At 38.0% G+C, this 21,564-nt stretch overlaps 1 protein-coding gene across 1 annotated transcript; it reads left to right on the plus strand.

The window, feature by feature from the left end:
• Positions 1-26: 26 nt before the first annotated feature.
• Positions 27-20,506, plus strand: LOC139596103 (inter-alpha-trypsin inhibitor heavy chain H3-like). Its single transcript, XM_071440143.1, has 23 exons — positions 27-129; positions 647-705; positions 4,685-4,708; positions 5,805-6,007; positions 7,016-7,120; positions 7,542-7,704; positions 8,364-8,474; positions 8,931-9,056; positions 9,473-9,589; positions 10,340-10,508; positions 10,814-10,939; positions 11,182-11,363; positions 12,345-12,530; positions 12,835-12,974; positions 13,349-13,503; positions 15,263-15,268; positions 16,010-16,036; positions 16,957-17,007; positions 17,379-17,492; positions 18,039-18,243; positions 19,335-19,507; positions 19,989-20,100; positions 20,199-20,506. Exons 1-23 carry the CDS (start codon positions 27-29, stop codon positions 20,326-20,328), a joined length of 2,787 nt encoding a protein of 928 aa, XP_071296244.1. The 3' UTR covers positions 20,329-20,506.
• Positions 20,507-21,564: the final 1,058 nt, after the last annotated feature.

Below are 21,564 nucleotides of genomic sequence, written 5' to 3' on the forward strand. Positions count from 1 at the left end.
AGTGTCAAGGTAACAAACACAGGAAAATGCCCGGCAGCACGGTCAGCATGCAAGGTGCAAGACCTGGGAGCTCGGACCTGGTTTCAGCCACCAAGATGAATAGGAATCCATGGAATGGGAAGTGTCTAGGTTAGACAGGATACGTGTCAAATAACGGTACCTAAATCGGGTACCTGAGTGATACGGAGGATTACAGGGGTGCTTTTGAAATGGAGTTTAAATGGCTTTCACAGACTGCAAGCTCTGTTATGGCCACAGTAAATTTGAGCTAGGGAAAGCCTTTAAGGAAGTATCAGAAAGATGACAGTTTTCATTTGGGAAAAAAGTGGGTCTGGGGTGGAGATTAATCTCAGTTGCCAGTACGGAAATGGTGGTGAATTTCTGTTTGGAGCTATAATATAGAAGAGACACTGCTGAAATATTCTGTAAATTCTTTAAGAGATTTTCTAACAGTATTCTGTAGATTATACTAGTTCAAAATTCAGCGCCTGATTTTTTCCAAATGCTTAATGCTTAATCCCATTTCTGTCATTGGGTTATTTATTAACACTAGGTAAACAAAGCTTTATATATTTATGTATATCATTCCAGTTGGAACCTCACTTTTTTTCCAAAATGGAAAATAATCTATTGCTTTGTATTTTAGTATTGATTCCTACCTTTGCATCCTCAGACTTTTTGCTAACACACGTCAGAAACATCAAGGTAAGTAATCAACCATGTGTGGGTTGTGGGTCTCCCACTCCTCAGAGATTAACTTCTTGCAGTTTATCAGCATTTATCAAAGAGTTCATACAATGCTGGCAGCTGGAGCTCTGTGTTCTCTGGTACCCCTGGACACAGGATAAAAGCTGGAACTCAGACTGGTTGATCTCTAATCAGCCTCAGTTTTCAATCACTTCTGAAGTTTTTCTCTCTCTCTTTTTAAAACATCCCTTTCCTCTGTTTTCCCTGTCATCACCATGTAATGGTGACATGTTTTAGTAAAATATTTAAATGTGTAAAGCAATCAGTCCTGCCAGAGAACTGACTTTGGCACTGTTAAGGAATACAAGTGAAAAGACAGCTCTAAGAAGCAGAAAACAGAGCTGTAGCATGGCATCAAGATAAATGCCCAGAGTCCAAATGACATGGTAGGATTTTTCTCCAAAGATTTCCATGTTAGCACAACATGAGATACATCTCTCAAAGGAGCCATTCTGGTTTTGACTGGATCTCTGAGTAAGTGCTGCCTGATGTTTTGCTGCCTCATTTTCTTTGGTTATCTTGCTGGCCACTCTTCCTCACCTCCATAAATTATTTCCCTCTCTCTCAGTGACTGTGCAGTCTGAAAAGTTACAGAGGGCAAATCTCTTTAGGGAGCATTCTGAGTTACTGGGTAGAACAGGACAAGACATTTTACAGTTGATTGCTGTTGATGAGGTTATGATCTTTGCCAAGACTTTTTCTTTGAAAACAGGATAGTAACATGCCTAACTTCTAAAAGTCAACATGAGATCTAATGCTGCAAATTTGAAATGCCAGGGATTCTTATTATTTAACCATCATGTAGCCCAGATATAATGTAGCTTTTTCCTTCTGATTACTGTAGTGTCTGGAGTTCTCTATGTGTTTTACAACGCTAAAGCCTTTCTAAATGGAAAACTGCCCAAGCTCTGTGCAATGCTCCATCTATGCATGCAGAGCACTATGAAAAAGCCAGCTGATTCTCCCAGTTTTGTTCTGTATTTTATGCAAATGTGATTTGATTGAAATGGAAGAGATTGCTCTGTAGGGTGAAGGTCTCAGTGCCCATCTGTGTCTTGGCCCCTTTGAGCAAGCAGTATCCAGTGCTGGAGCATGGCTGGAATTCTGGCTGTCTGGTGACCTTTAAGCTGTCAAAGCTGCTTTTAGAGCCCCAGCCAGGTAGACACAGTTGGCAGATCCAATTCTGCTGAAAATGGAACAAAATTCTGCATCAGTTCCCTGAGTGTGCTGGCACACCCTGTTCCTATGAGCTGCATTATGGGCTCTTCTCTGTGGCACCAATTGGCATCACTTGGGGTGATGAAGTCTTCAGTGCTGCTGTAGATTCAGAGATCATTTTCATTCCTTGTTTTCCTATGTAGCATATAGGGATATATGCAAATACCTCATTCTGCACTTTGGATTCCCAGAGGTCACTTCAAGATAACTGTACAGTCTTTGCTGAGTCTTTTAGTCCTGCTGTGGTTTAGTTTCCCAAGCTGTACAATCAGGGCTTCTTTCAGCAAGTACTGTAATGGAGTCTTGTTTTCCCTCTCTGTTTTCCTGGGGGTTCAAATTTCTCTTTTACTTTCCAATTTCCATAGATTCTTTGCACCTCTGTTCTTTTCTGCTGCCACAGCAAAACAGTATTGAACAAAAGAGGTTTGTTACTGTTGCACAACTGAAAAATAATAAAATTCTAATAATCGGTGCACCTGGCAAATATGTGAAAATAATACAGAAACATTTTATCAAGTAACAGTTACCCAGGGTAGAGGATGTTAATTCTCATTTTAGTCTAGAACTGCACCATCATTATGATTGGCACACTATTGCTTTTTGCCCACATAGCTCGGAATGACCTTGATGTTAGTGATGACTCAAGTTACACTCAAGTGAATCATTAAAAATGAAAAAACACAGAACAAAATCACAGACTTAGAGTCACATAATCCCCTCCCCTGCACAAACCAGGGTCAGCTAGAGCAGGTAGCTGGGTGATGTCCAGCTGGATTGAGTCTCTCCATTGGAGATCAGCCCAAGTGCAAAGTGAATAGTGCCTTTCACAGAGAGATTTTTCTGTAGTTTCAATGGAAATTGCAGAGCACCCCTCAAAATATTTACAGAATCAAAATAGAACTCCTTCAAAGCTACCATTGAAGCCATGATTCTGATAAAGAATGTGCACAACAGCAATTCTGTAAAACTCAAATGCAGGTACAGTATCTTTCCGTTTGGAAGCAGTAGTCAGAATTGTGTAATTTGTAGCTACACATATTTTTATAGGTGCTTTTTGTTGTTGTTGTTGTTGGTTTGTTTTTTTTTTTTTTTGGTGTTTTGTATAAACTGTGTGGTAATTGCACTGTAAGGAAAAGTTTGTACCAAACAAACAGACATTTCACGGAGTTCCAGCTTTTCATTTCCCAAGGAGCATACCTCAGTTTGGGTATTGTAAGGGCAAATGACAAGCTGTAATGACAGTATGGATAAAAAATATTTCCAGTATTAGAAAGGTCAGATTTGAGTTGGTGCACAGTCTATACTGGCATTAAAGGAATTAATATATGCTTGTGAAAAGGAGAGATGGACATACAGAAATCATCTGGATGGCGTTAACAGTTTGAAAGATGAACCTAAAGGAATGCACACTGACATTTTTTGCCAGACTCTTCCAGCAGAAGAGAAGCCTCCTCCCTCAAACCTTGCATTACCATAGATTAATATAGTGTCTTGAAAAGAACCCCAAAATAAAAAAATAACCCTCTGTCTTTCAGTTTCCAACTAGGAAAGGTACTGAAAGCCTTAGGTCTACATGAGATGTGTGTCTGATTTGTTGTGTCCTTACCCCTGCCTTTGATGGAGCAGCTAAACACAATTCCACAAAATGTGACCCCCAAGGCTCTCGGAGCCAGATGAGATAAGGTGTTTGCAGCTGAGCTGATGGGAATTGAGTTACACAAGCTGTTATTTTAACAGCACTCAGGAAGTTTGTTTAGTGCCTGTCCTCTCTTTCAGAACAGAGTATGAGATACTGTTGTACAGCTTCTGATATTTGCACCTACTCTGGGAGCAAATATTGGGAAAAAAACCCACCATGTTTTAACTGCTTATTTTCCCCCCCTCCATGCAGCTTTTTGTAGTGACAGCCTCTCCTATCTAATCCTGCTGAATTACCTTCCTGCCTGGTCATGTTAGGATGAGAGGCTGTTGGGCTGAAATAGGAAAAATTTAGGAGCCTGAAAAAAATGTAAGGCAGCATCTGCATGATAGTTTGGATTTGTGTGCCAGGAAAAAAACTACGCAAAGTGGGGTTTTATGATTTGATACAACTCTTCTTTTTCTTCCAAAGGAAAATAAGTTTGAAAAGAAAATATGTACTGCAGGACTCAGATTTAGGAATTCTCAAGAGAAAGATGTTACTATGAGGACAAGATATTTTGGTTTTACTTGAGGTCACCATACAGCCAACCTTTACTCAAGGAAGACCTATTAATCAGATTTTAGTGTGTTCTTTAGTCTCAATGGCATTTACTTATAAATGGCATTGAGCATTTGAGCCTCTTTTCCTCTCATTCTCCCTCATATTTCAAAGGTCCATGTGTATTTTCAGCTGGAAGAAGACACTTTTTGTGTCACATGAGCAACATAAAGTAAGCAACATTCAAAGTTTAACTTACCTTTCAAAAACACAATATTTAGGGTGCACTAATATCAAATGAAAACCAAAAGATTCACCAAAACTGGGAATGCCATAAGCAAAATAACTCCAACCTGCCTCACATCCCTTACTTGCTCTTCCTTCAAATTTACTTCAGTTTATTAATGAAGACCTTTCTCAAACCTTCCTTCTCCTGGACTTCTTTTAATTTGTGACAACTACACAGATGCTAAGAGATTTATTTCTAAATGCAGCTTTCCTACCTAATCATGATTTTTTCCCTTTTTTTTCTCTTTACAGAAGCGAAATGCTGATAATGACTTGGTGAGTAAGGTTTGGTTTTTTCTGGGCTACCAAGATTTTATAGTGACGAGAATATTCTTACTGTGTTCACAAAATGTTTCTGTGAGACCAGTCTGAGCAAATGGATATTTCTGAGTGTGTGATGAGGAAAACAGCCCAGAGCTGCCTGTTTTAGGCAGTAGGATCAACAAGACAGTTGCTTTCCAAGCTCTGATGGAAGTCCTGGACAAGGAAAGAGAATGAACAAACGATTTTTAATCTCATTGTATTTGAATAAATACCTAAGTTCTTTTGAAGTCACCTGCATATCTCTAACAGACTTTTGTTCTATGTTTGTTTTGTTTTTACTTTTATGTTGCAGTTATTGCTAAGGAAGGCAAGAGACCTCATCTCTAGGGCTGATTCCACTTGGCACCTGGATTCCCCTTCAGCAATGCTTAAATGCTTTGATTGTTTGGGGACCTTCTTAATTAATCATCAGAAATCAGACCCATCATAAAAACTCCAAAGTTCCTTCCAGTGCTGGTTTTGCTGGCAGAAGCAGACCTTGCTGTGGAGTTCCTAATGGGAACATCTGTTGTTCTCATGCTTTCTCTTAGTGTCCAGAAACCTTATACCTGAACATTGAAAGAAAATAAATATTGCCTTGCCCATTTCCTTGTTTAAAAAAGACTGAGCTCCAGCTGGGAGGAAGCTGAGAATAACAAAATGGAATTTGGAGGCATGTGGGCTATTTTAAGACAAGAGGATTACTTACATCCCTGCTCTAGGAATCATCCACTCCTCTGATAACTACAGTCACTAATACAGTGAGGCAGCAGTAGAGAGCTATGCTCTTTGAATAACCATAAAAATTCACTCACTCAGTAGAGAAAAAACCTATTCCTATATAATGGCAGTATTTGTGGTGGTAGTATTTTGTTAAAGTCTATAGTTATGACTTGTAGAATAGCACCATCATGTCAGTGAAATAGATAGCCAAGGAAACACAGCTGTGCTCCAGTTCTTATATTAGGTCTTTCTTTCTTTTTGCTTTGGAGTGCTCAATGTACTGCCGTGGTTTCTTTTTAGAAATATGATCACAACTGATTAATACACACGTGAGTGTAACAGCTAGTGCTCTTTTTGTCTTTTTTCATTTCTCAATTTACAGGTTGTCAATGGGATGGAAATCTATAGCATGAAAATTGATAGTAAAGTGACTTCCCGCTTTGCACACAATGTCATCACCAGCCGAGCTGTCAATCGTGGAAATGTGTCCAAAGAAGTCTTCTTTGATGTTGAACTCCCTAAGACAGCCTTCATTACCAACTTCAGCATGTGTGTAATCTTTACAATATTGTTAAAGAAGACTAAAAATCTGTGCTAATTCAACTGGGAGAAATGGAACCCGAGTGCTCATTTTTACTTTGCCATTTGAATAGATTTCTAAATACCTCCTGGGTAATTTTCTGGTACTATTAACTTAACATGCAAGATATGTGGAGAAAGGCAAACATTGGTACATCTGTAGAAAAGATGACTAATTTTCAATTATTTCTATTCATCATTATGAATAGAAGGGAACCTTAGGGAATGCGGGACCTTTCCTGCAGATTCATCCACCTTTTCAGAAATGCCTCTTATTTACTATGGTATTATCAAACCAGGAAAGTTCCATTACTTCATTTCCCTGATGGCATTATAGCTTAATTTATCTCCTCATTTAAAAATCATATTTGAATGAAAGGCAGAAAGTAGAATTATTCTTTTACATTTGTACCTTTAGTTGCAATCATGTGCAGTTCTCCACCATGATGAGGTTTGATTCAGTTAAGCACATCCATCTCTGCTAATCACACCGTGCCTGCTTTATCTCCAGTGAAGAGGAGCAGTAGCTTTAGGACACAAACAATCATAAATGCATTTTAGAACCTTTTTGGTAGAATGAGGTGTGAGAAATGGCTGCTTAGTCCTCTAAGGAGTTCAAGGATGAAATGCTCCTCAGTAGATGATGACATCTGGACAGGTGAGTGACATCCAGAGAGTTGGTTTGCCATTAGTTGAGATGAGATGGTGAAGCTCCTGAAGTGTAGGAATATGGCAGGTGTAAGTTATGTTGCTGTAGCCCAGTTTTGATCTAATTCAAAGTAAAAATTGGTTTAGATTCTTTTATGATACTGAGAGCAGAGCTCTTCATTCCAGCTGAATTCTCTGAGGAGCCTGGCTTCAGTGAAAGGGCCCAAATCTTGGCAATAGCAGGTCTCTGAAAGGTTATTAGCAAACAAATCAACAAAGGGAGAATTCCTGTCGTAACCTTCCACTGAGCTAGGACTTTTTCATCGGCAGGACAATTGATGGTGTCACCTATCCTGGAACTATAAAGGAAAAAGAAGCTGCAAAAAAGCAATATGAGAAGGCTGTTTCAAGAGGACAGACTGCTGGTCTTGTCAAGTAAGGATCATGTCATGTGGCTTCCACACCATCACTCCATAGCAGACTGTGAGAGTGGAAATGCTGTGTTCTGGCTCTTTGCTGACATTAAGGGACAAAAGAACAATCATTAAGTTAAGTTATTGTAGCACAAATTGTAGAAAGGAAATACAGCCTCTGACTGCACAGGCACTGTCTGCAACTATGGAAAGACTGTTCCTGCAACTTTCACTGGCTTTGTGGGACCTATTCCTGGGATTAAGCTCAGTGGGAAACTTGAATAAATTCTACAGTTGAGTAAGATTTTGAGTATTGATTGATGATTTTTAGCAGTATATCAAAAATCCCATATTTGTTTTACTTCTTTTTGAAAGTCATATGCCACCAACAATAAATACTGTGAAAGAGGATAAAGATCTTTTTCCTACCCACTTAAATACAGAGCTTCAGGAAGAAAAACAGAAAAATTCACTGTCTCAGTCAACATTAAAGCAGCCAGTAAAGTCACTTTTGAACTCACATACGAGGAACTGCTGAAACGACAGTTTGGAAAATATGAAATGTTCATCAAAGTGAAACCCAAGCAGCTTGTCAAAGATTTTGAGGTAAATGGCAAACTGATCAAATTTGACTGTAATTTAAGAGATGATGGAATTCTGCATATCTGTTGAAAGTGGAGTACCATGGTCATTCCCATTGGTTCACAGGTGAGATAAAGGCCATGATAACATTTCTGATAACTCATTTCCATGAGTTCCAGGGGACCACTCATCAGTATACTTTAATGCAGGCTTTTACTTGTAAACCTGACAAATTTGCTCATCTACTGAGCATTCCAAAAGAAATCCTGTATGAAAAACTGAAAAAGCTATTGCAATACCTTGGAATAATTGTATATAACCTTATAGCATAAACTCCAGCTTTCTCACTCCACTGTGAAACAACACCATCTTTAAATTTTGGAATGCTGCAGCTTTTTGTGTCTATCTGCCTTGATAAGATACTACTATCTAGCTTTCCAACAAGTCATATTTCTATTAAAGTCTAGCTTTGTTTTTAACTTCTGTGTTTGAAAAGGTCTCTTTGGCTGAAGATGTGTCCACACACATGTAGATTTGGACTGCTATTATGTATTACAAAAGTAAATGTCTTTATTTTTATGAAAATCCCTCTTTCACATCCGTACTGCTGATCCCCCTGTAAATGGCTGAATTGATGTATTGTGGTTTAATCAATGACAGTATATTTTTAATTAATATTTCAGATTGAAGTAGATATCTTTGAGCCCCAGGGTATCACTGAGCTGGAAGCAGAAGGAACATTCATCACCAATGAGCTACAAAATACCATTAAAAAAACTTTTTCAGGAAAAAAGGTACATTGATTACTGCATTCCATCATTTACATATTATGGTTCTAATTCTGAAATAATGATTTCAATGGCAACAAGAGGAAACCTGGATACCAGTAAGATTATCTCTTACAGAAAAATTGAATTTCTAACAAGTAGTTTTCCCTTATATGGAGGTAGTAGAATTCCTAAAACATACAACAGCTTCATCAAAGCTGTTGTTCAGAGTGAAGAGCTGACCCAAGGCAGGTGGGGAAGTACTCATACGGAGAAAGCTGTGGATAGCAGCCTTCACGTGTCAGTTGCCACCAATAAATTTCTAAGTACATATGGATATGTACAATCTAGTAGCTAACCCAATAAAACAGGTTATTCTTATGTCTGTGAAAATAAATATACCAGCTTTAAAAAAATGCAGGTGTTTTCTGTAGAAGATTTTCAGCTATTAGGGTCAGATCTAAGGAAGGCTTTTCTTGTCAGGGCCATATCTCTTTCAAGCCAACCCTGGACCAGCAGCGAAGGTGTCCAAGTTGCTCAGAGTCTGTCTTGGATGGGGATTTTACTGTAAGATATGATGTGAAGAGAACAACTCCAGATAATTTGCAGGTAAGTCTAACAACTTGAAATTCTGAACTGTTGAACAGTTTAACTTGCACAGTAAAGGTCAGGGAGCAGCAAGGGCCAGCTGTTTCCTAAGGGACAGGCAGCTGAGTGGGAGCACTCAGTGGGGTCTTCAGGGTGGGATCGAAACCGGTGGAGTCCATGGATAGGAACAGGTATAGGTGTGACACAGATGGAGACAGGACACTGTAGCTGTTCTGACAATGTAGCTCAGTGTCCAAAGGCCCAGTCTTGCACTTAAATGACACCCCTGGGCTCATGCTTAGAGGTGAGACTGATCAGGGCCATTAAAACTTTTTAGGACACTCAGAGGCTAGACATTAAATGAGAGTAATATCTCTTTCATCTGTTTTACCTTTATAATGTACCAAAATTTTTGGTGGTGGTGTTTTCTTTTTCAGATTGTCAATGGCTATTTTGTACACTTCTTTGCACCAACAAATCTTCCGAAGCTGTCCAAGAATATTATTTTTGTATTGGATACTAGTGGCTCAATGTCTGGAAGAGAAATAGAACAAGTGAGTTATTACATTACTATGGAAGTGAAAGAGCTGGAACAAGGTGCTGGGAGGGAGATGGTGCTGGAAGGGACATGATGCCTTAGAGTGCAGGTGTGCTGCTCAAACTGTTACAAAGTGGCTCAATGGTGTGACCTCTCTAGTGCCCAGTGCCAGATGTACTAGTTTGCAGTGTTGCTGTAGAACAAAAACCAATACATTTAGCCTATATTTACTTATAAATGTCATTAGTTCAAAACTCTAAATATCAGCATTTCCAGAGAGTGCTGTCATGTGCTTGACAGCTCCAAAATAAGCTGTACATACAGATTATGTGCATTTTCTCTGTTCACTATGTATCTGGGAAGCAGCAGCTCTTTTCAGAGTTATGACTGAGCTAATGTTCAGAATTTTCAGGCTTTGGTGCTGCATCAAAATATCCAGGCATGCTTGTTTATGAGCTTCTCCACTAACTTGTATCTACCCATTTGCCATGCCAGCTTATCTCAGTGTAAGCAACCAACCATGACGGGAAACTGGATTTTCATCTCAGCTACAAAGATTTACCAGATGTTATTGCAGCTGACTTCCCTAGAGTTACTCTGAAATTGATACAGGGACTGGCAAGAATAGAACAAGCTCTGAATTTTTGCAATATATACTGTGTAGGAGTAAAAAATAGCCCAATGCTGAGAGATTAATGATGTAAAATCCGTAAGCACATATTCTGTTAAATTTTGAATAATGTGTTTAAATCTCTTTGCCTTACAGACAAAAGAAGCACTGCTAAAAATCCTAGATGACATTAAAGAAGATGACTTCTTCAATTTCATATTATTTGATAGTGAAATATCTACCTGGAAAGAAACATTAATCAAGGCCACTCCTGAGAATTTGGATGAAGCGAGGAAGTTTGTTCAGCAAATTTCTGCTCAAGGCTGTAAGTACTTGATGGGCCTTGCCAGCAGGTCATTGTGTAAGTTAATTTATTGATTGATTCTGTGAACACAATGCTACAGTTTGTTGGGGTTTCAGATTGCTGATGAGGCACTCCTGAAGTTCAGTTTTACTCAGAAAATGATGTCTATTTCTCTTTATGTTTCCAAAGTCCAGGTACTAGATATCCCCCTGCTTGTAAATCCATATATTTAATTTTCTTACTGTAATGAAATCTCTTTAGGCCCCAGTGAAAAATGGACCTTTATTTTGACAGCCTTTGCTGAACCCAAATTTTTTACCTCATAGTGACAAATTTACATGGTGGTTTGATGAGAGGAATTGATATTCTGAATGCTGCTCATGAAGAAAACCTTGTGCCCAAGAGAAGCGCTTCTATAATTATCATGTTAACAGATGGTCAGCCAAATGTAGGTAAGTTTGTGTTGGATGGAATAATAAAGATAGTTCATTAACTAACAAAAAATGCTAGTTAAAAATGGCCTTCATTTTTGACTTCTGGATATTTTCATGATTTGAACACTACCAGAATCATAGTACTAAATCAAGCTTTTAGTAATGTCTCCTAAGAAATCTGAACACGCCAAGTCACATTTGATTTTATGATCATTGTATCTATTTTGAAAACAACTCAAACATTTCCTGGTTTGATGCAGGTGTATCAAATACTCAGGAGATTGAGAAAGCAGTGAAGAAGGCAATTGATGGCAGATACACCTTATACAATCTTGGCTTTGGCAGTGGTGTTGACTACAGCTTCTTGGAGAGGATGGCGCTGGAGAATAAAGGATTGGCCCGTCGGATTTACCCCGACTCTGACGCAGATTTGCAGCTTCAGGTGAAGTAATTACCACATTCATGAGGTCAGAGGAACATTAGGTCAGATAACTATTCATGTTCTTATTTTCAAATAATCAAAATCCCAGTGTGTAATCTGATACTGAGATGCTCCAGAGTCTTCTGTGATCAGGGTATTGGAATCATAGAATAGTTTGATTTGGAAGGGATCTTTAGTTGCATTTAATTTTCCCCTTCCAATATATAAGCAGGAAGTGCAGGGACAGTAAAAGAGACGTGCTGTGGGCTATGGCAGGGAGTTGGCATAGGGTGAGACAACTCACAGTTCTGAAGGACACTTTGGTAGAATTGCTGCAGTCATTGTATCTCCTGCACCTCACAGATCATGTGATTAATGTCCTGTCAAGGGGCAAAAAGAGTAAGAAATCATAAAGGTCTAGATATTCTTTCTTAAGAAACTCACTGCAAGCAGGTGTATCTTACCACACTCCTGGGGCATTTTAGAGTTGTAAAAGACATGAAAACTGGCATTGGCCATACAGGGTTGTCTTTTTTACTTCTCACATTCCAGTAGCAGCCATTCAAAGAATTCACCAAAGAATTAGATATTAGATTTCATTGCAAGCTCTGATAAAATCAAATACCCAGTCTTCTTTGATTATGTTGTCATGTCAGTCTCTGCAGAGAAGAGGTGTAGAAAATTATCTCTCTCAAATAACGGGAGGCTTTGTATCCCCCTTGATTTATATGGATGGAAATCATCATCCACAGCACATTGTTCTCAAATATTCTTCTTTCTCTTAGCAAGACTGAAGAGTTTGTATGTCCTTTCTCATTTCCATTATTTGTAGCTTTCTAGGCCTTACACTCTGAGATTTAACTAAACATCTAAATATTTCTTATAAAATACACTTTTATTTTTCATTGCCAAAATAGCAGGATGTTTCTGTTTACAGATCTACCCATGAACTAAAGAAACAATGATAGTTAAATGTTTTCTTTTTTTCTTTCAATCCTACAGGGGTTTTATGATGAGGTGTCAAATCCCATGCTCATAGATGTGGAGTTAAACTACCCAGAAAATGAAATAGCAGACCTAACTACTAACAGCTTCAAGCATTTCTATGATGGGTCTGAGATTGTGGTGGCTGGGCGCTTTGTAGACAGCAACCAAAACCATTTGTCTGTAGGTGTAAGAGGTGAAGGTGTAAGTATGGATTTCTTTGACTGAGTAAGCTACACAAAATCTCTGAATGCTTCTTTTGCCTCCATTGTGATGAGCAGAAATGCCATGTGAATGTGGAATACTGGGCTATGTTCTGTAGTGTACACCTCTAAAATTTCCAGAAACAATGGGACAAAATTCCTCATGCAACACTGGCAATTTTCTGGTGTAGAACCAGACTGGTTTTCAATTTCATAAGATTTTCAGGTGTGAAGGTCTTAGTTTTTGGGAAGTTCTGTCAGTCCCTGGCTACGTGTGATGCAGAGACCATTCTTTCTCCCAACAGGCTCAGGACGCCCTGTTGTACACTACACAGCAAGGAGCTGAGCAGACAGCTCAGGCTTTCCAAGAACAACAGTACATATTTGGAGAGTACATTGAAAGGCTCTGGGCTTATCTTACCATTGAACAACTCTTGGAAAAACGGTAATTATACCTGGAATTATATCTTAGCTCTGAACCCCTTGCAGCCTCTGACTCCTGCAGTTTCTAGGATGTGAAGCTGCCAATGGAAAATCATGAAAATCAGTGAGGGAAATCCATCAACCTATTCTCCTCCCTAGCCTCAGTATTCATGTTTCAGGTTGCAAATGAAACGATTTTAAATTATTGCAAGTATAAAGCACAGTTTTGCCTTTCTCTAGGATAGCCAGTAGAATCAGAAGTGCTCTTAGGCTGTAACAGTTATATCTTATTGATAAATTACCTGCAGAGAAATGACTTTACTTTAAAATATGTAATCTGACATGTGGTGAGTGATTCAGCAATCACTGATGCTGGGAGTCTCTTTCTGTATTCAGCATTACAGCCACAGGAGAAGAAAAGGAAAACCTTACAGCTCAAGCCCTGGCTCTCTCGCTAAAGTACAAGTTTGTAACACCACTGACATCCATGGTGGTAACAAAACCAGAAGAAAATGAAAATGAAGAGGGGATTGCTGATAAACCCACTGAAGGTATAGACATCTTCACAATTGTACTGTATTTGAGAAGCTAAGAGTTCCTTTGATGTTGCCCTAAAGAAAGGCTTTCATGTGGGCACAGTTTTAAATATGTATCTGCAAAATCTACTTTCCAAGCCTGGCATGTGTGTGATTTATGCAAAATTCCTTCTCTTTGTAAGCTCATTTCCATCAAACTATCCTTCATTACTGAATCATATGGGCAAAGCGCTATAAATTTAAAATAAATGTATTTTAAACTAAATAGAAAAACTATTACAGAAAAAGACCCTGAAAACCAAGAAGCATTTCTAATATAATAATCCAGCTATATTCAGATGACTTACCATCACTTTCTCCTTTATTTTTCTACATACTTCAGCCTAGGGATAGATGTAGTAACCTCTTTCCACATGAAAAGGGAAAATTTGCATGAGCTCTTCCTCAGGCAGGATATATCAGGTTGTAAAAAGATTGAGATTACTTATGTAAAACACAATAGTCAATATATATTGCAGAAAGAGAAGCAATTATATTGAAAACACACAATTTGTTTTCAACTCCTCTGATACTTTAGCTAATTATGAACTCATTGCTCAGAGAAATATTCTTCTTTCAGCCTCTCTGTTTAACCCCTGTGTAACAAATACTCTGTTCCTCCTTCTCTTTGGCCAAGCAAAGCAGTGCTCTGTGCTCAGTGTGCCCCCCAGCCATCCTAATGTCATCTCCTTGTATTGTTTGAGCCACCCTCATCCCACAGGTCTGACAGAGCCTTTCCAGTATCTTCTATCACTATCCCTTTATTTTTTCTCCAATTTTTGTTTAGAGGCCCCAAAAGTTCCGTGTGGGCTCTCTGCTGCCTTCTAGATGAAAAACTTTCTAATCTCCTGATTTTGGCATAAGAACTTAAGGCATTTTAGCATAACAGATACTGGAGATTGGTGAGGTTTTTTCAGCTGCAGCAAATTCTGAAACCAGTGAATTGCTAAGTGCCCTTCAACTCTGAATCATTCTTCAGGCATGCTGCTGATAAATTTTTGCATTATTTTTCATGACTCCTATAATGGAATACTGACATAAAACCCCTTCATGATTAATTTAACATTCAAGTCACTACACAATGTAATGACTTTAAAGTTTGCAGCTGGTGTGCATAACATGGAAACCCCCAAACATGTGACAGGAGTGACATCCACTCAGTCATCTTCAGTTCTTTGCTTTTCCTTTCCAGGTATTTGTAGTATAAAAGCTCTTTTCTGAACCTCTTTCAAAGGAAATCCTCTCTGTATATAGATAGTGTAGAGCAGTAATAGAAAATACTCAAAGCTCTGACCCTGTGTAAGAAAAAACCCCAGTTTTACTCACCCAGAAGTCTCAATTCACAATGTACTGAATCATCCAGTCAGTATTAACAGAATCATCCAAATGCCTGGAAAACCACAAAATAATAAAACCAGTAAGGAACATTTTGCAATATAGGTATGGCACAACAATAAAACAGTTCCAAATAGAGCTCTTGTCCTATACATAATAAATTGCCCCACATAACAGCTTTTTACTTTCAGTACATTTCTGTTTGATCTACAAATACTGAGTTTTATCACTGGGAAAACATGGCATTACAAAATACTAAAGATAGCTGGTTGAGTTTTCAAACAGTTAATTTTTTTTATGATGTTTTATGAGGGTCAAAATCCTTCCTGTTTAATTGTATAACTGAAACTGTAAATTTCTCTTTTTCTTCCTTTTACTTCTTACCTGCCCATGGTAACAGCTGAAGGTATGTAAATTTTTATTACATTTACTTAATATTTTTAATAGAGATGGATTTTCCACATTACTTATTTGATCTAGGATGCAATATTTTCATAAAGTTCAAGTGGAATTAATCAAGATCATGTTATGAATAGATATACAACTTTTCAGATGGGTAAGTTTGTGAGTAGTGGTTTCAGTTCAGTTCCTGTCTCTGGTGATTGCAGCATCCCACCACCCAGAATTCAGGCCCAGTACAAGTCAGCTGCTCTCCAGGGCTGCCTCCAGGGCCTTGCAGGTACCTGTGTGTAGCAATCTCATACAAAGGTATCTTCATCCATGCCATGATTGCCACTTCTAAAGCACAGAGACATCCTGATAGAATTTCAGAAAAAAGAGCAGAAGAGTAGAAAAATGTGGAGCCAGGCAGGCAATTCTTCCTTCCCATAGGTCCAGCTTAGAAGAAGGTGACACAGAGGGATCAGAGAACAGCAGGCTGTCCCAGTCCCAGAGACAGCAAACCCCATGCTCTTGGAGAAGTTGCATTTGTGCTGGGAAGCAGGGTGTGCTTTCAGCCCCTTCAAGACTGTTGCTTTGTAGCACTGTTAAAGAAACTGTTTTGACTAAATTTTTAATTTGTAAAATTTAGAAATTTATACATACTTATGAGATTTTTGGGTTGGTTTTGAAAGGAGGAAGGAATGAAGTGGGTGAGATTGGGTTTTGTTCTTTGTAGCCTCTAAAATAACATTTTGTTTCATTCAAGCAGGGATGTTCACAGGTCCTTTGATGGGTAAGTAATTTAATTTACTTTTCTGAATGGAGCAGGATCTGTCAACTGAAATTACCAGAGGCAGAGATGCTTTTTCCAACAGTACAACTGGACTTTTACAAATACTACCAAATTCTGCTCACTGCTGAAAAAACACTTAAAGATTGAACAATAGGAGGTGACAGAGCTTCAGCAAAACAGTTTAGAAGGAGTAAATACCTGTTCATAAACCACCATTTTTTCCTGAAAGCTGTTTCCCAAGAACAGAGGATGGACTTCACTTTGCATTTCCTTTGGAATTATAGAAATCCAGGGACTGTGATGTCAGCATCTCTGGCTAAATTAACATGTTCAGTCATTTGTACTAAAAGCATCTGTTTTATTCAAGAGACAGCAACTGATCCACCAAATTGCTGGCTGGGCAATCCTGGAAATGGGAGAGTTAGAGTCATGCTTTTGCTCTGGATGTTACTGCCAGTCTCTGTCTCTGTCTAGTTTTTTCAAGTTTTCACTGAAAAGACTTAAATTCATTCTGGAAAAAAAAGGTAAAACAAACAAACAAACAAAACCAACCCAAATGTCAAAAAGTCAGAATTTTTCAATGGATAATGTTGCATTTCCTTGCTGACAGTTTAATCCTCAAGTCTGAAACATTTGTATCCTACAGATAGATTGCTTGGGCTTTATGGAAACCCTCAGAGCAATTTAGACTATGAGTGAAATCTGTGTCTATCCTGAAGCTTTTTTGGATTCAAAAGTAGCACACAAACTTTTTTTAATCTATGGAATGACACAAACTGTCATCCCATAGATTACATGCTTTGAAAACTAGGATGCAATTACTGATTTACCTAGCATATTAATTCCCTGACATCTTACATAGGCCATGTAATTTTCCATTTTGGTGCAAGTTTTTCTAACAACTTTCTTTCCTTCTGCAGCTTCACCACTCTATCACACATATGCATCAGCACCCACATGGTATACCAGTGGTGAGTAGTTGGAGTAATGTCTGTCTAGGACAACAGAAGAGGGTATTTAAGGCTAAATTACACAATTCTTATTAATATTTTCAATATTTCCCTTCCATAACAGCAGCCATTTTTTCATTTTTAAGGGACAAGTATTTTAATTTACTTTTTAAACATCTCTTAGTGTCTTCTAAAGATCAAATAATTAAAATTATATGGGTCATTTTCTCAGTCCTCCTTCCCATCAGTAATTTTTGTGTTGATAACTGCCTGTTTACTAATAAATAATTTATATCTAGTTATTAAATTCAACTATTAAGCAATATTAAAGACTCATGTGGAGCTTTGACTCTGTGTATCACTATACAGACACCAGTGATTTGCCTTTACAGTTGATGGAGATCCACACTTCATTATATCAGTGCCACAAAAAAAAGATGCCATTTGTTTCAATATCAATGAAAACCCTGGCATGATCTTAAATTTAATAACTGACCCAGTTACAGGTGAGTTTTAAACTTTATTTTTCTTTTAATACAGAATACTTCTAACAAAATATGTTTAAAGGCTATTTCTCTCTATAATGCATAAGCTTTTTTTCCTAGCAAAGCTAACAGGAGGTCCTGTAGCTATGATAGCTTACCATTATCATGACTGTTTTCACTTCTTGTAGCAAAAAAAAGTGTGAGGGTTGAGAGTAGTAATTTGTCTCAGTAAGTTGTAGTAGAAGCAATAAAATTATCCTTAGGTCACCAGTTTGTGGAATATCTGGTAAAGAGAGATTGATGTCACTCAGATTCTGTACCCATCACAAACTCTCTGTGCTTTGGGAAAAACTGAACTTTTCTCAACAAAATGATTTTTGGCTTTGTGGAAATTCACAGAAAACCCCCAGAACATTATTTTGCTTTGGTACAAATACTCACAAATAATTATGATCTATATTTCAATTCATATTTCATTTCTTAAGTTGTTAAATTTTCAAGACACTCCTTGCCATCAGTTGATCAGGTCCTGTCTATAAAACAATACTTGTTTTATTTCTGTATTAGGCATCACAGTCAATGGAGAACTTATTGGTGATAAGAGAGCAAATAGTGATGCAAAGATCCAAAACTCATATTTTGGAAAACTTGGTATTGCAAATAAGCACCTGGATGTAAAGCTGACAGTAACTCCTGAGAGGATCACAATTGAGAATGGTGATGAAAAAACAGCTTTCACCTGGCTGGACTCAGTCACCTTGCAACAAGCAGGGTAAGACTTACAGAAAGGGTATCAGGCTCTTGTATTACTTTCTACTCTTCTTAAAATATTGTTAAATGTTGATCAATAATAAACTTCTATGATTTGTGTGGGAATCTACAAAAGCAATTGATTCAAGCCTGACTGGATTCTGCTGTCTGTTTTGTTGTGTAATTGCTAAATTATTCACAAATTTCTCTGCTTGAAATAAGTAAATGAAGACTTTTCCCTGATCTTCTATTGCTCTAAGGTAAAACTAGATTTGGTATTGTGCTTTGTACAGCAGCATCTTGCAAATATTTAAGGAGTAACTGCAGACATAGTGTGTAATCTTTCAAAGGCATAATAGTGTTCCAAAAGCAAATCTCCATTTTAAAAATTGAATTTGTGGCAGTTACAGAATTGGTATATTTTTTCTTGTCAGCAGGCATATTTCTCATGGGATCTATTACAGAATCATTTATACCTGTGCAAAAGTTTATAGAAGGAACAGGCAACATTTTCTCTTCCTCCTCCTTTACATTACATTACTGTGTAGAATAAAATCCCTGCCTTCTCAAGGCCCAGCAGTGCAGCAGAAGGAGCAAACTCTCATTCCTACACATGACTTTTTTATTGTGATAAACACATGGATGATACCACTGACACAGAAGCAAATCTTCTTTATCCTAGCACTAAAATAGGCAGTTTGGGAGTTGACTTCTCTGAAAGACTAAAGGAAAAAGTGTCATGTAGCATTCAGACAAAGAACTGATAGTTTAAGAATAGAATTTGTATCACTGAGCATCAGGTGCTGTATCTACATATCACCAACCTGTCTGTAACCAATCATGCTGTTAAGGGACAGGTTTTGCTAAAAACATCTTACTGAAAAGTTTAAAGGCCAGGTAGCTTTTTCCAGTGTCATTTAATATGATTCTGTGACTGTCTGTGAACACACAGAGAGAGACTTTATGGACCAAACTAGGCAGCAAGCCCTCTCTCTTAAAAAGCCCTGAGCAGTTTATAAAGCTACATTTGTTTTTTCTTCTCACATTTCTTTCTGTTGCTGTTAACTCTGGTAAACACAATGTTCTAAGTAATGTTTTTCTTTTTTTCTTCAGTTTAACTTTGATAATTAACAGGAAAAAAAATCTGGTGCTCACAATGGGCAGTGGTGCCTCATTTGTTGTTGTTTTGCACCAAGTGTGGAAGAAACATCCTCTCCACCGAGATTTCCTGGGACTGTATACATTGAAAAGTGATAAACTTTCTGAACAGACCCATGGATTATTAGGTATGACTTTGTTTAGTGTTTCCCTGCTGGTCTTTCCTTATGAGGCTACATAATTTATAGACAGAATATTGTACTTGTGCTGAGAATAATCACATCCAGAAATTTCAGAGATCAACACATGGATTATTTGATTATTTAAAAGTGGAAGACTTGGAAAATATGTAATAAATTCAACAGAATAGACAAAATACCAAGTGAGGATAACCTGAAGGATATCTAGAAAAGGCTGTAATTGTTCTGTGCAGTCAGAAGCTGGAGCTTACATGCAGATGATGTGGATACAATTCTGGGTTATAAATAGAAAATAATACCAATAACACCTCAGGCATATGTTCAGCTTACCTGAAACTTGGTGTTTGCTTATCAATCCAAACTCTGAAGGGACATGGAAACCAGCACAGGAATGTAGAAATCCTAGGATTTCTGTTTGGCTTGCTTCTGTTTTAATGTCTGAAACGGTAATTTTAGCTTCTCTTTTTAGGACAGTTTTTCCGGCCCATTGACTTCACCATACTTGAAATTCATCCTGGCTCTGATCCCAAGAAACCAGATGCCACAATGATTGTTAAGAACAATGAACTGACAGTAACCAGGTACAAAATAATGAAGCCCTTAGCAAAGACTTAGGCAAGAATCCTTGTGCAGGTGCAGTTCCTACCTCAGTACTCCATGGCTGTGCTTTCCCTTTCAGGGGCTGGCAGAAGGATTACAGAAGAGATCCTACACACGGGGTCGATATTCCTTGCTGGTTTGTCCATGACAATGGAGCTGGGCTGATAGATGGTGTTCACACAGATTATATTGTTTCCAGTCTCTTCTAAGCAACTTCCTCCAAATGCACAGGCAGACAATATTTGTCTGAAAGAACAGTATTTTCAATGTATAAGATCTATTCAAAGCATATAAGCATGCATGCTTAGCAAGGACAAGGTATGATGGATTCTCATAGAGAGTTTTACTGTGTATTTGATCCAATCTGAAGTGCAAGATCCCTCATCCTCTGAAGTGACCTCCTTGTTAGGTTTAAAATTCTGACTTAAACTGTTACTTTGTTACATAACAGAAACCCTCTACCCAATTTTTAATCAATAATTGAGTGACAGGAGTGATTAAATAAAAGTATCAGTACTCAGTGCCTGGTTCTGTTATTCTGACAGCTCAATATTTTCATGCCAGTTTCACAAAGCCCAGAGTGCCAGATGCATTTTGAAATTGAGCACAAGAGGACATCTGACAGCCCAGCCCAGATTTTGGGATAATCCCGTGGTATTTGGAACCACCTGAGCTCTTAACTCTGCACAGCTGCTGCCAGCACAGGAGGTGATTGTTGGTATCCAGGAATTCTGTATTTTAGCATTTTAATTTGAACCTCTCTTTTGAATGTCTGAATCTTTATCAATTAATGAAACACCAAGGTTGTAAGCAGCACTCACATTTGAGTAATAGTAGTTCTTTTGGACTGTATCTTTCTTGAGGAAGACCCTTCCTTCTGTTCCCATAAAAGAATTTATGGACACATTCAGGGCAAGTGCCCCATTTATTTATATATGCGTTTTTTACTGCAAGAAATTGCAAGCTCTTACTTCTAAAGCAAAAAACCCACCCAACCAAAAACATGTTCTCTCCCTCCCATATTTCTTATTTACTTCAAGATTCATTTTAATCAAATCAGCCACAAAAAGGCAGTTGTGGTCTCATATGGCAAAGCAGAAAATTTCCCAACAGTAGTAGGACAAAAAAAGTCATTGTGTGGAAAACTAGAATGTGGAACACAGAGAAAAGAGGAGTGGGAAAAATGAGTGATAGAAGATATGATAGGTCAAATTGAAAGAACAAGGGTAGAGGTGAACAAAAATACAGCAGAAAAATCAAAGAGGAAAAAAATGGAGGAAAGATACACTTACTGCTAAATTTATGGGATATACAGGCCATTTGAGGAGCATAATCCTTTACTGAAAGCAGCAGTTGTGTAGGAGAAAATAAATAGGAGAGGGTAGAGGGTGTCACAGTGGCTGCAGATCTTTGCTAGCTAAATCCACACAGAAATGGTGAAAGAA

This window comes from Agelaius tricolor, unplaced genomic scaffold, assembly GCF_023055355.1.
Source record: "Agelaius tricolor isolate 1412-34295 unplaced genomic scaffold, bAgeTri1.0.p SCAF_14, whole genome shotgun sequence".
Taxonomy (NCBI): Eukaryota; Metazoa; Chordata; class Aves; order Passeriformes; family Icteridae; genus Agelaius; species Agelaius tricolor.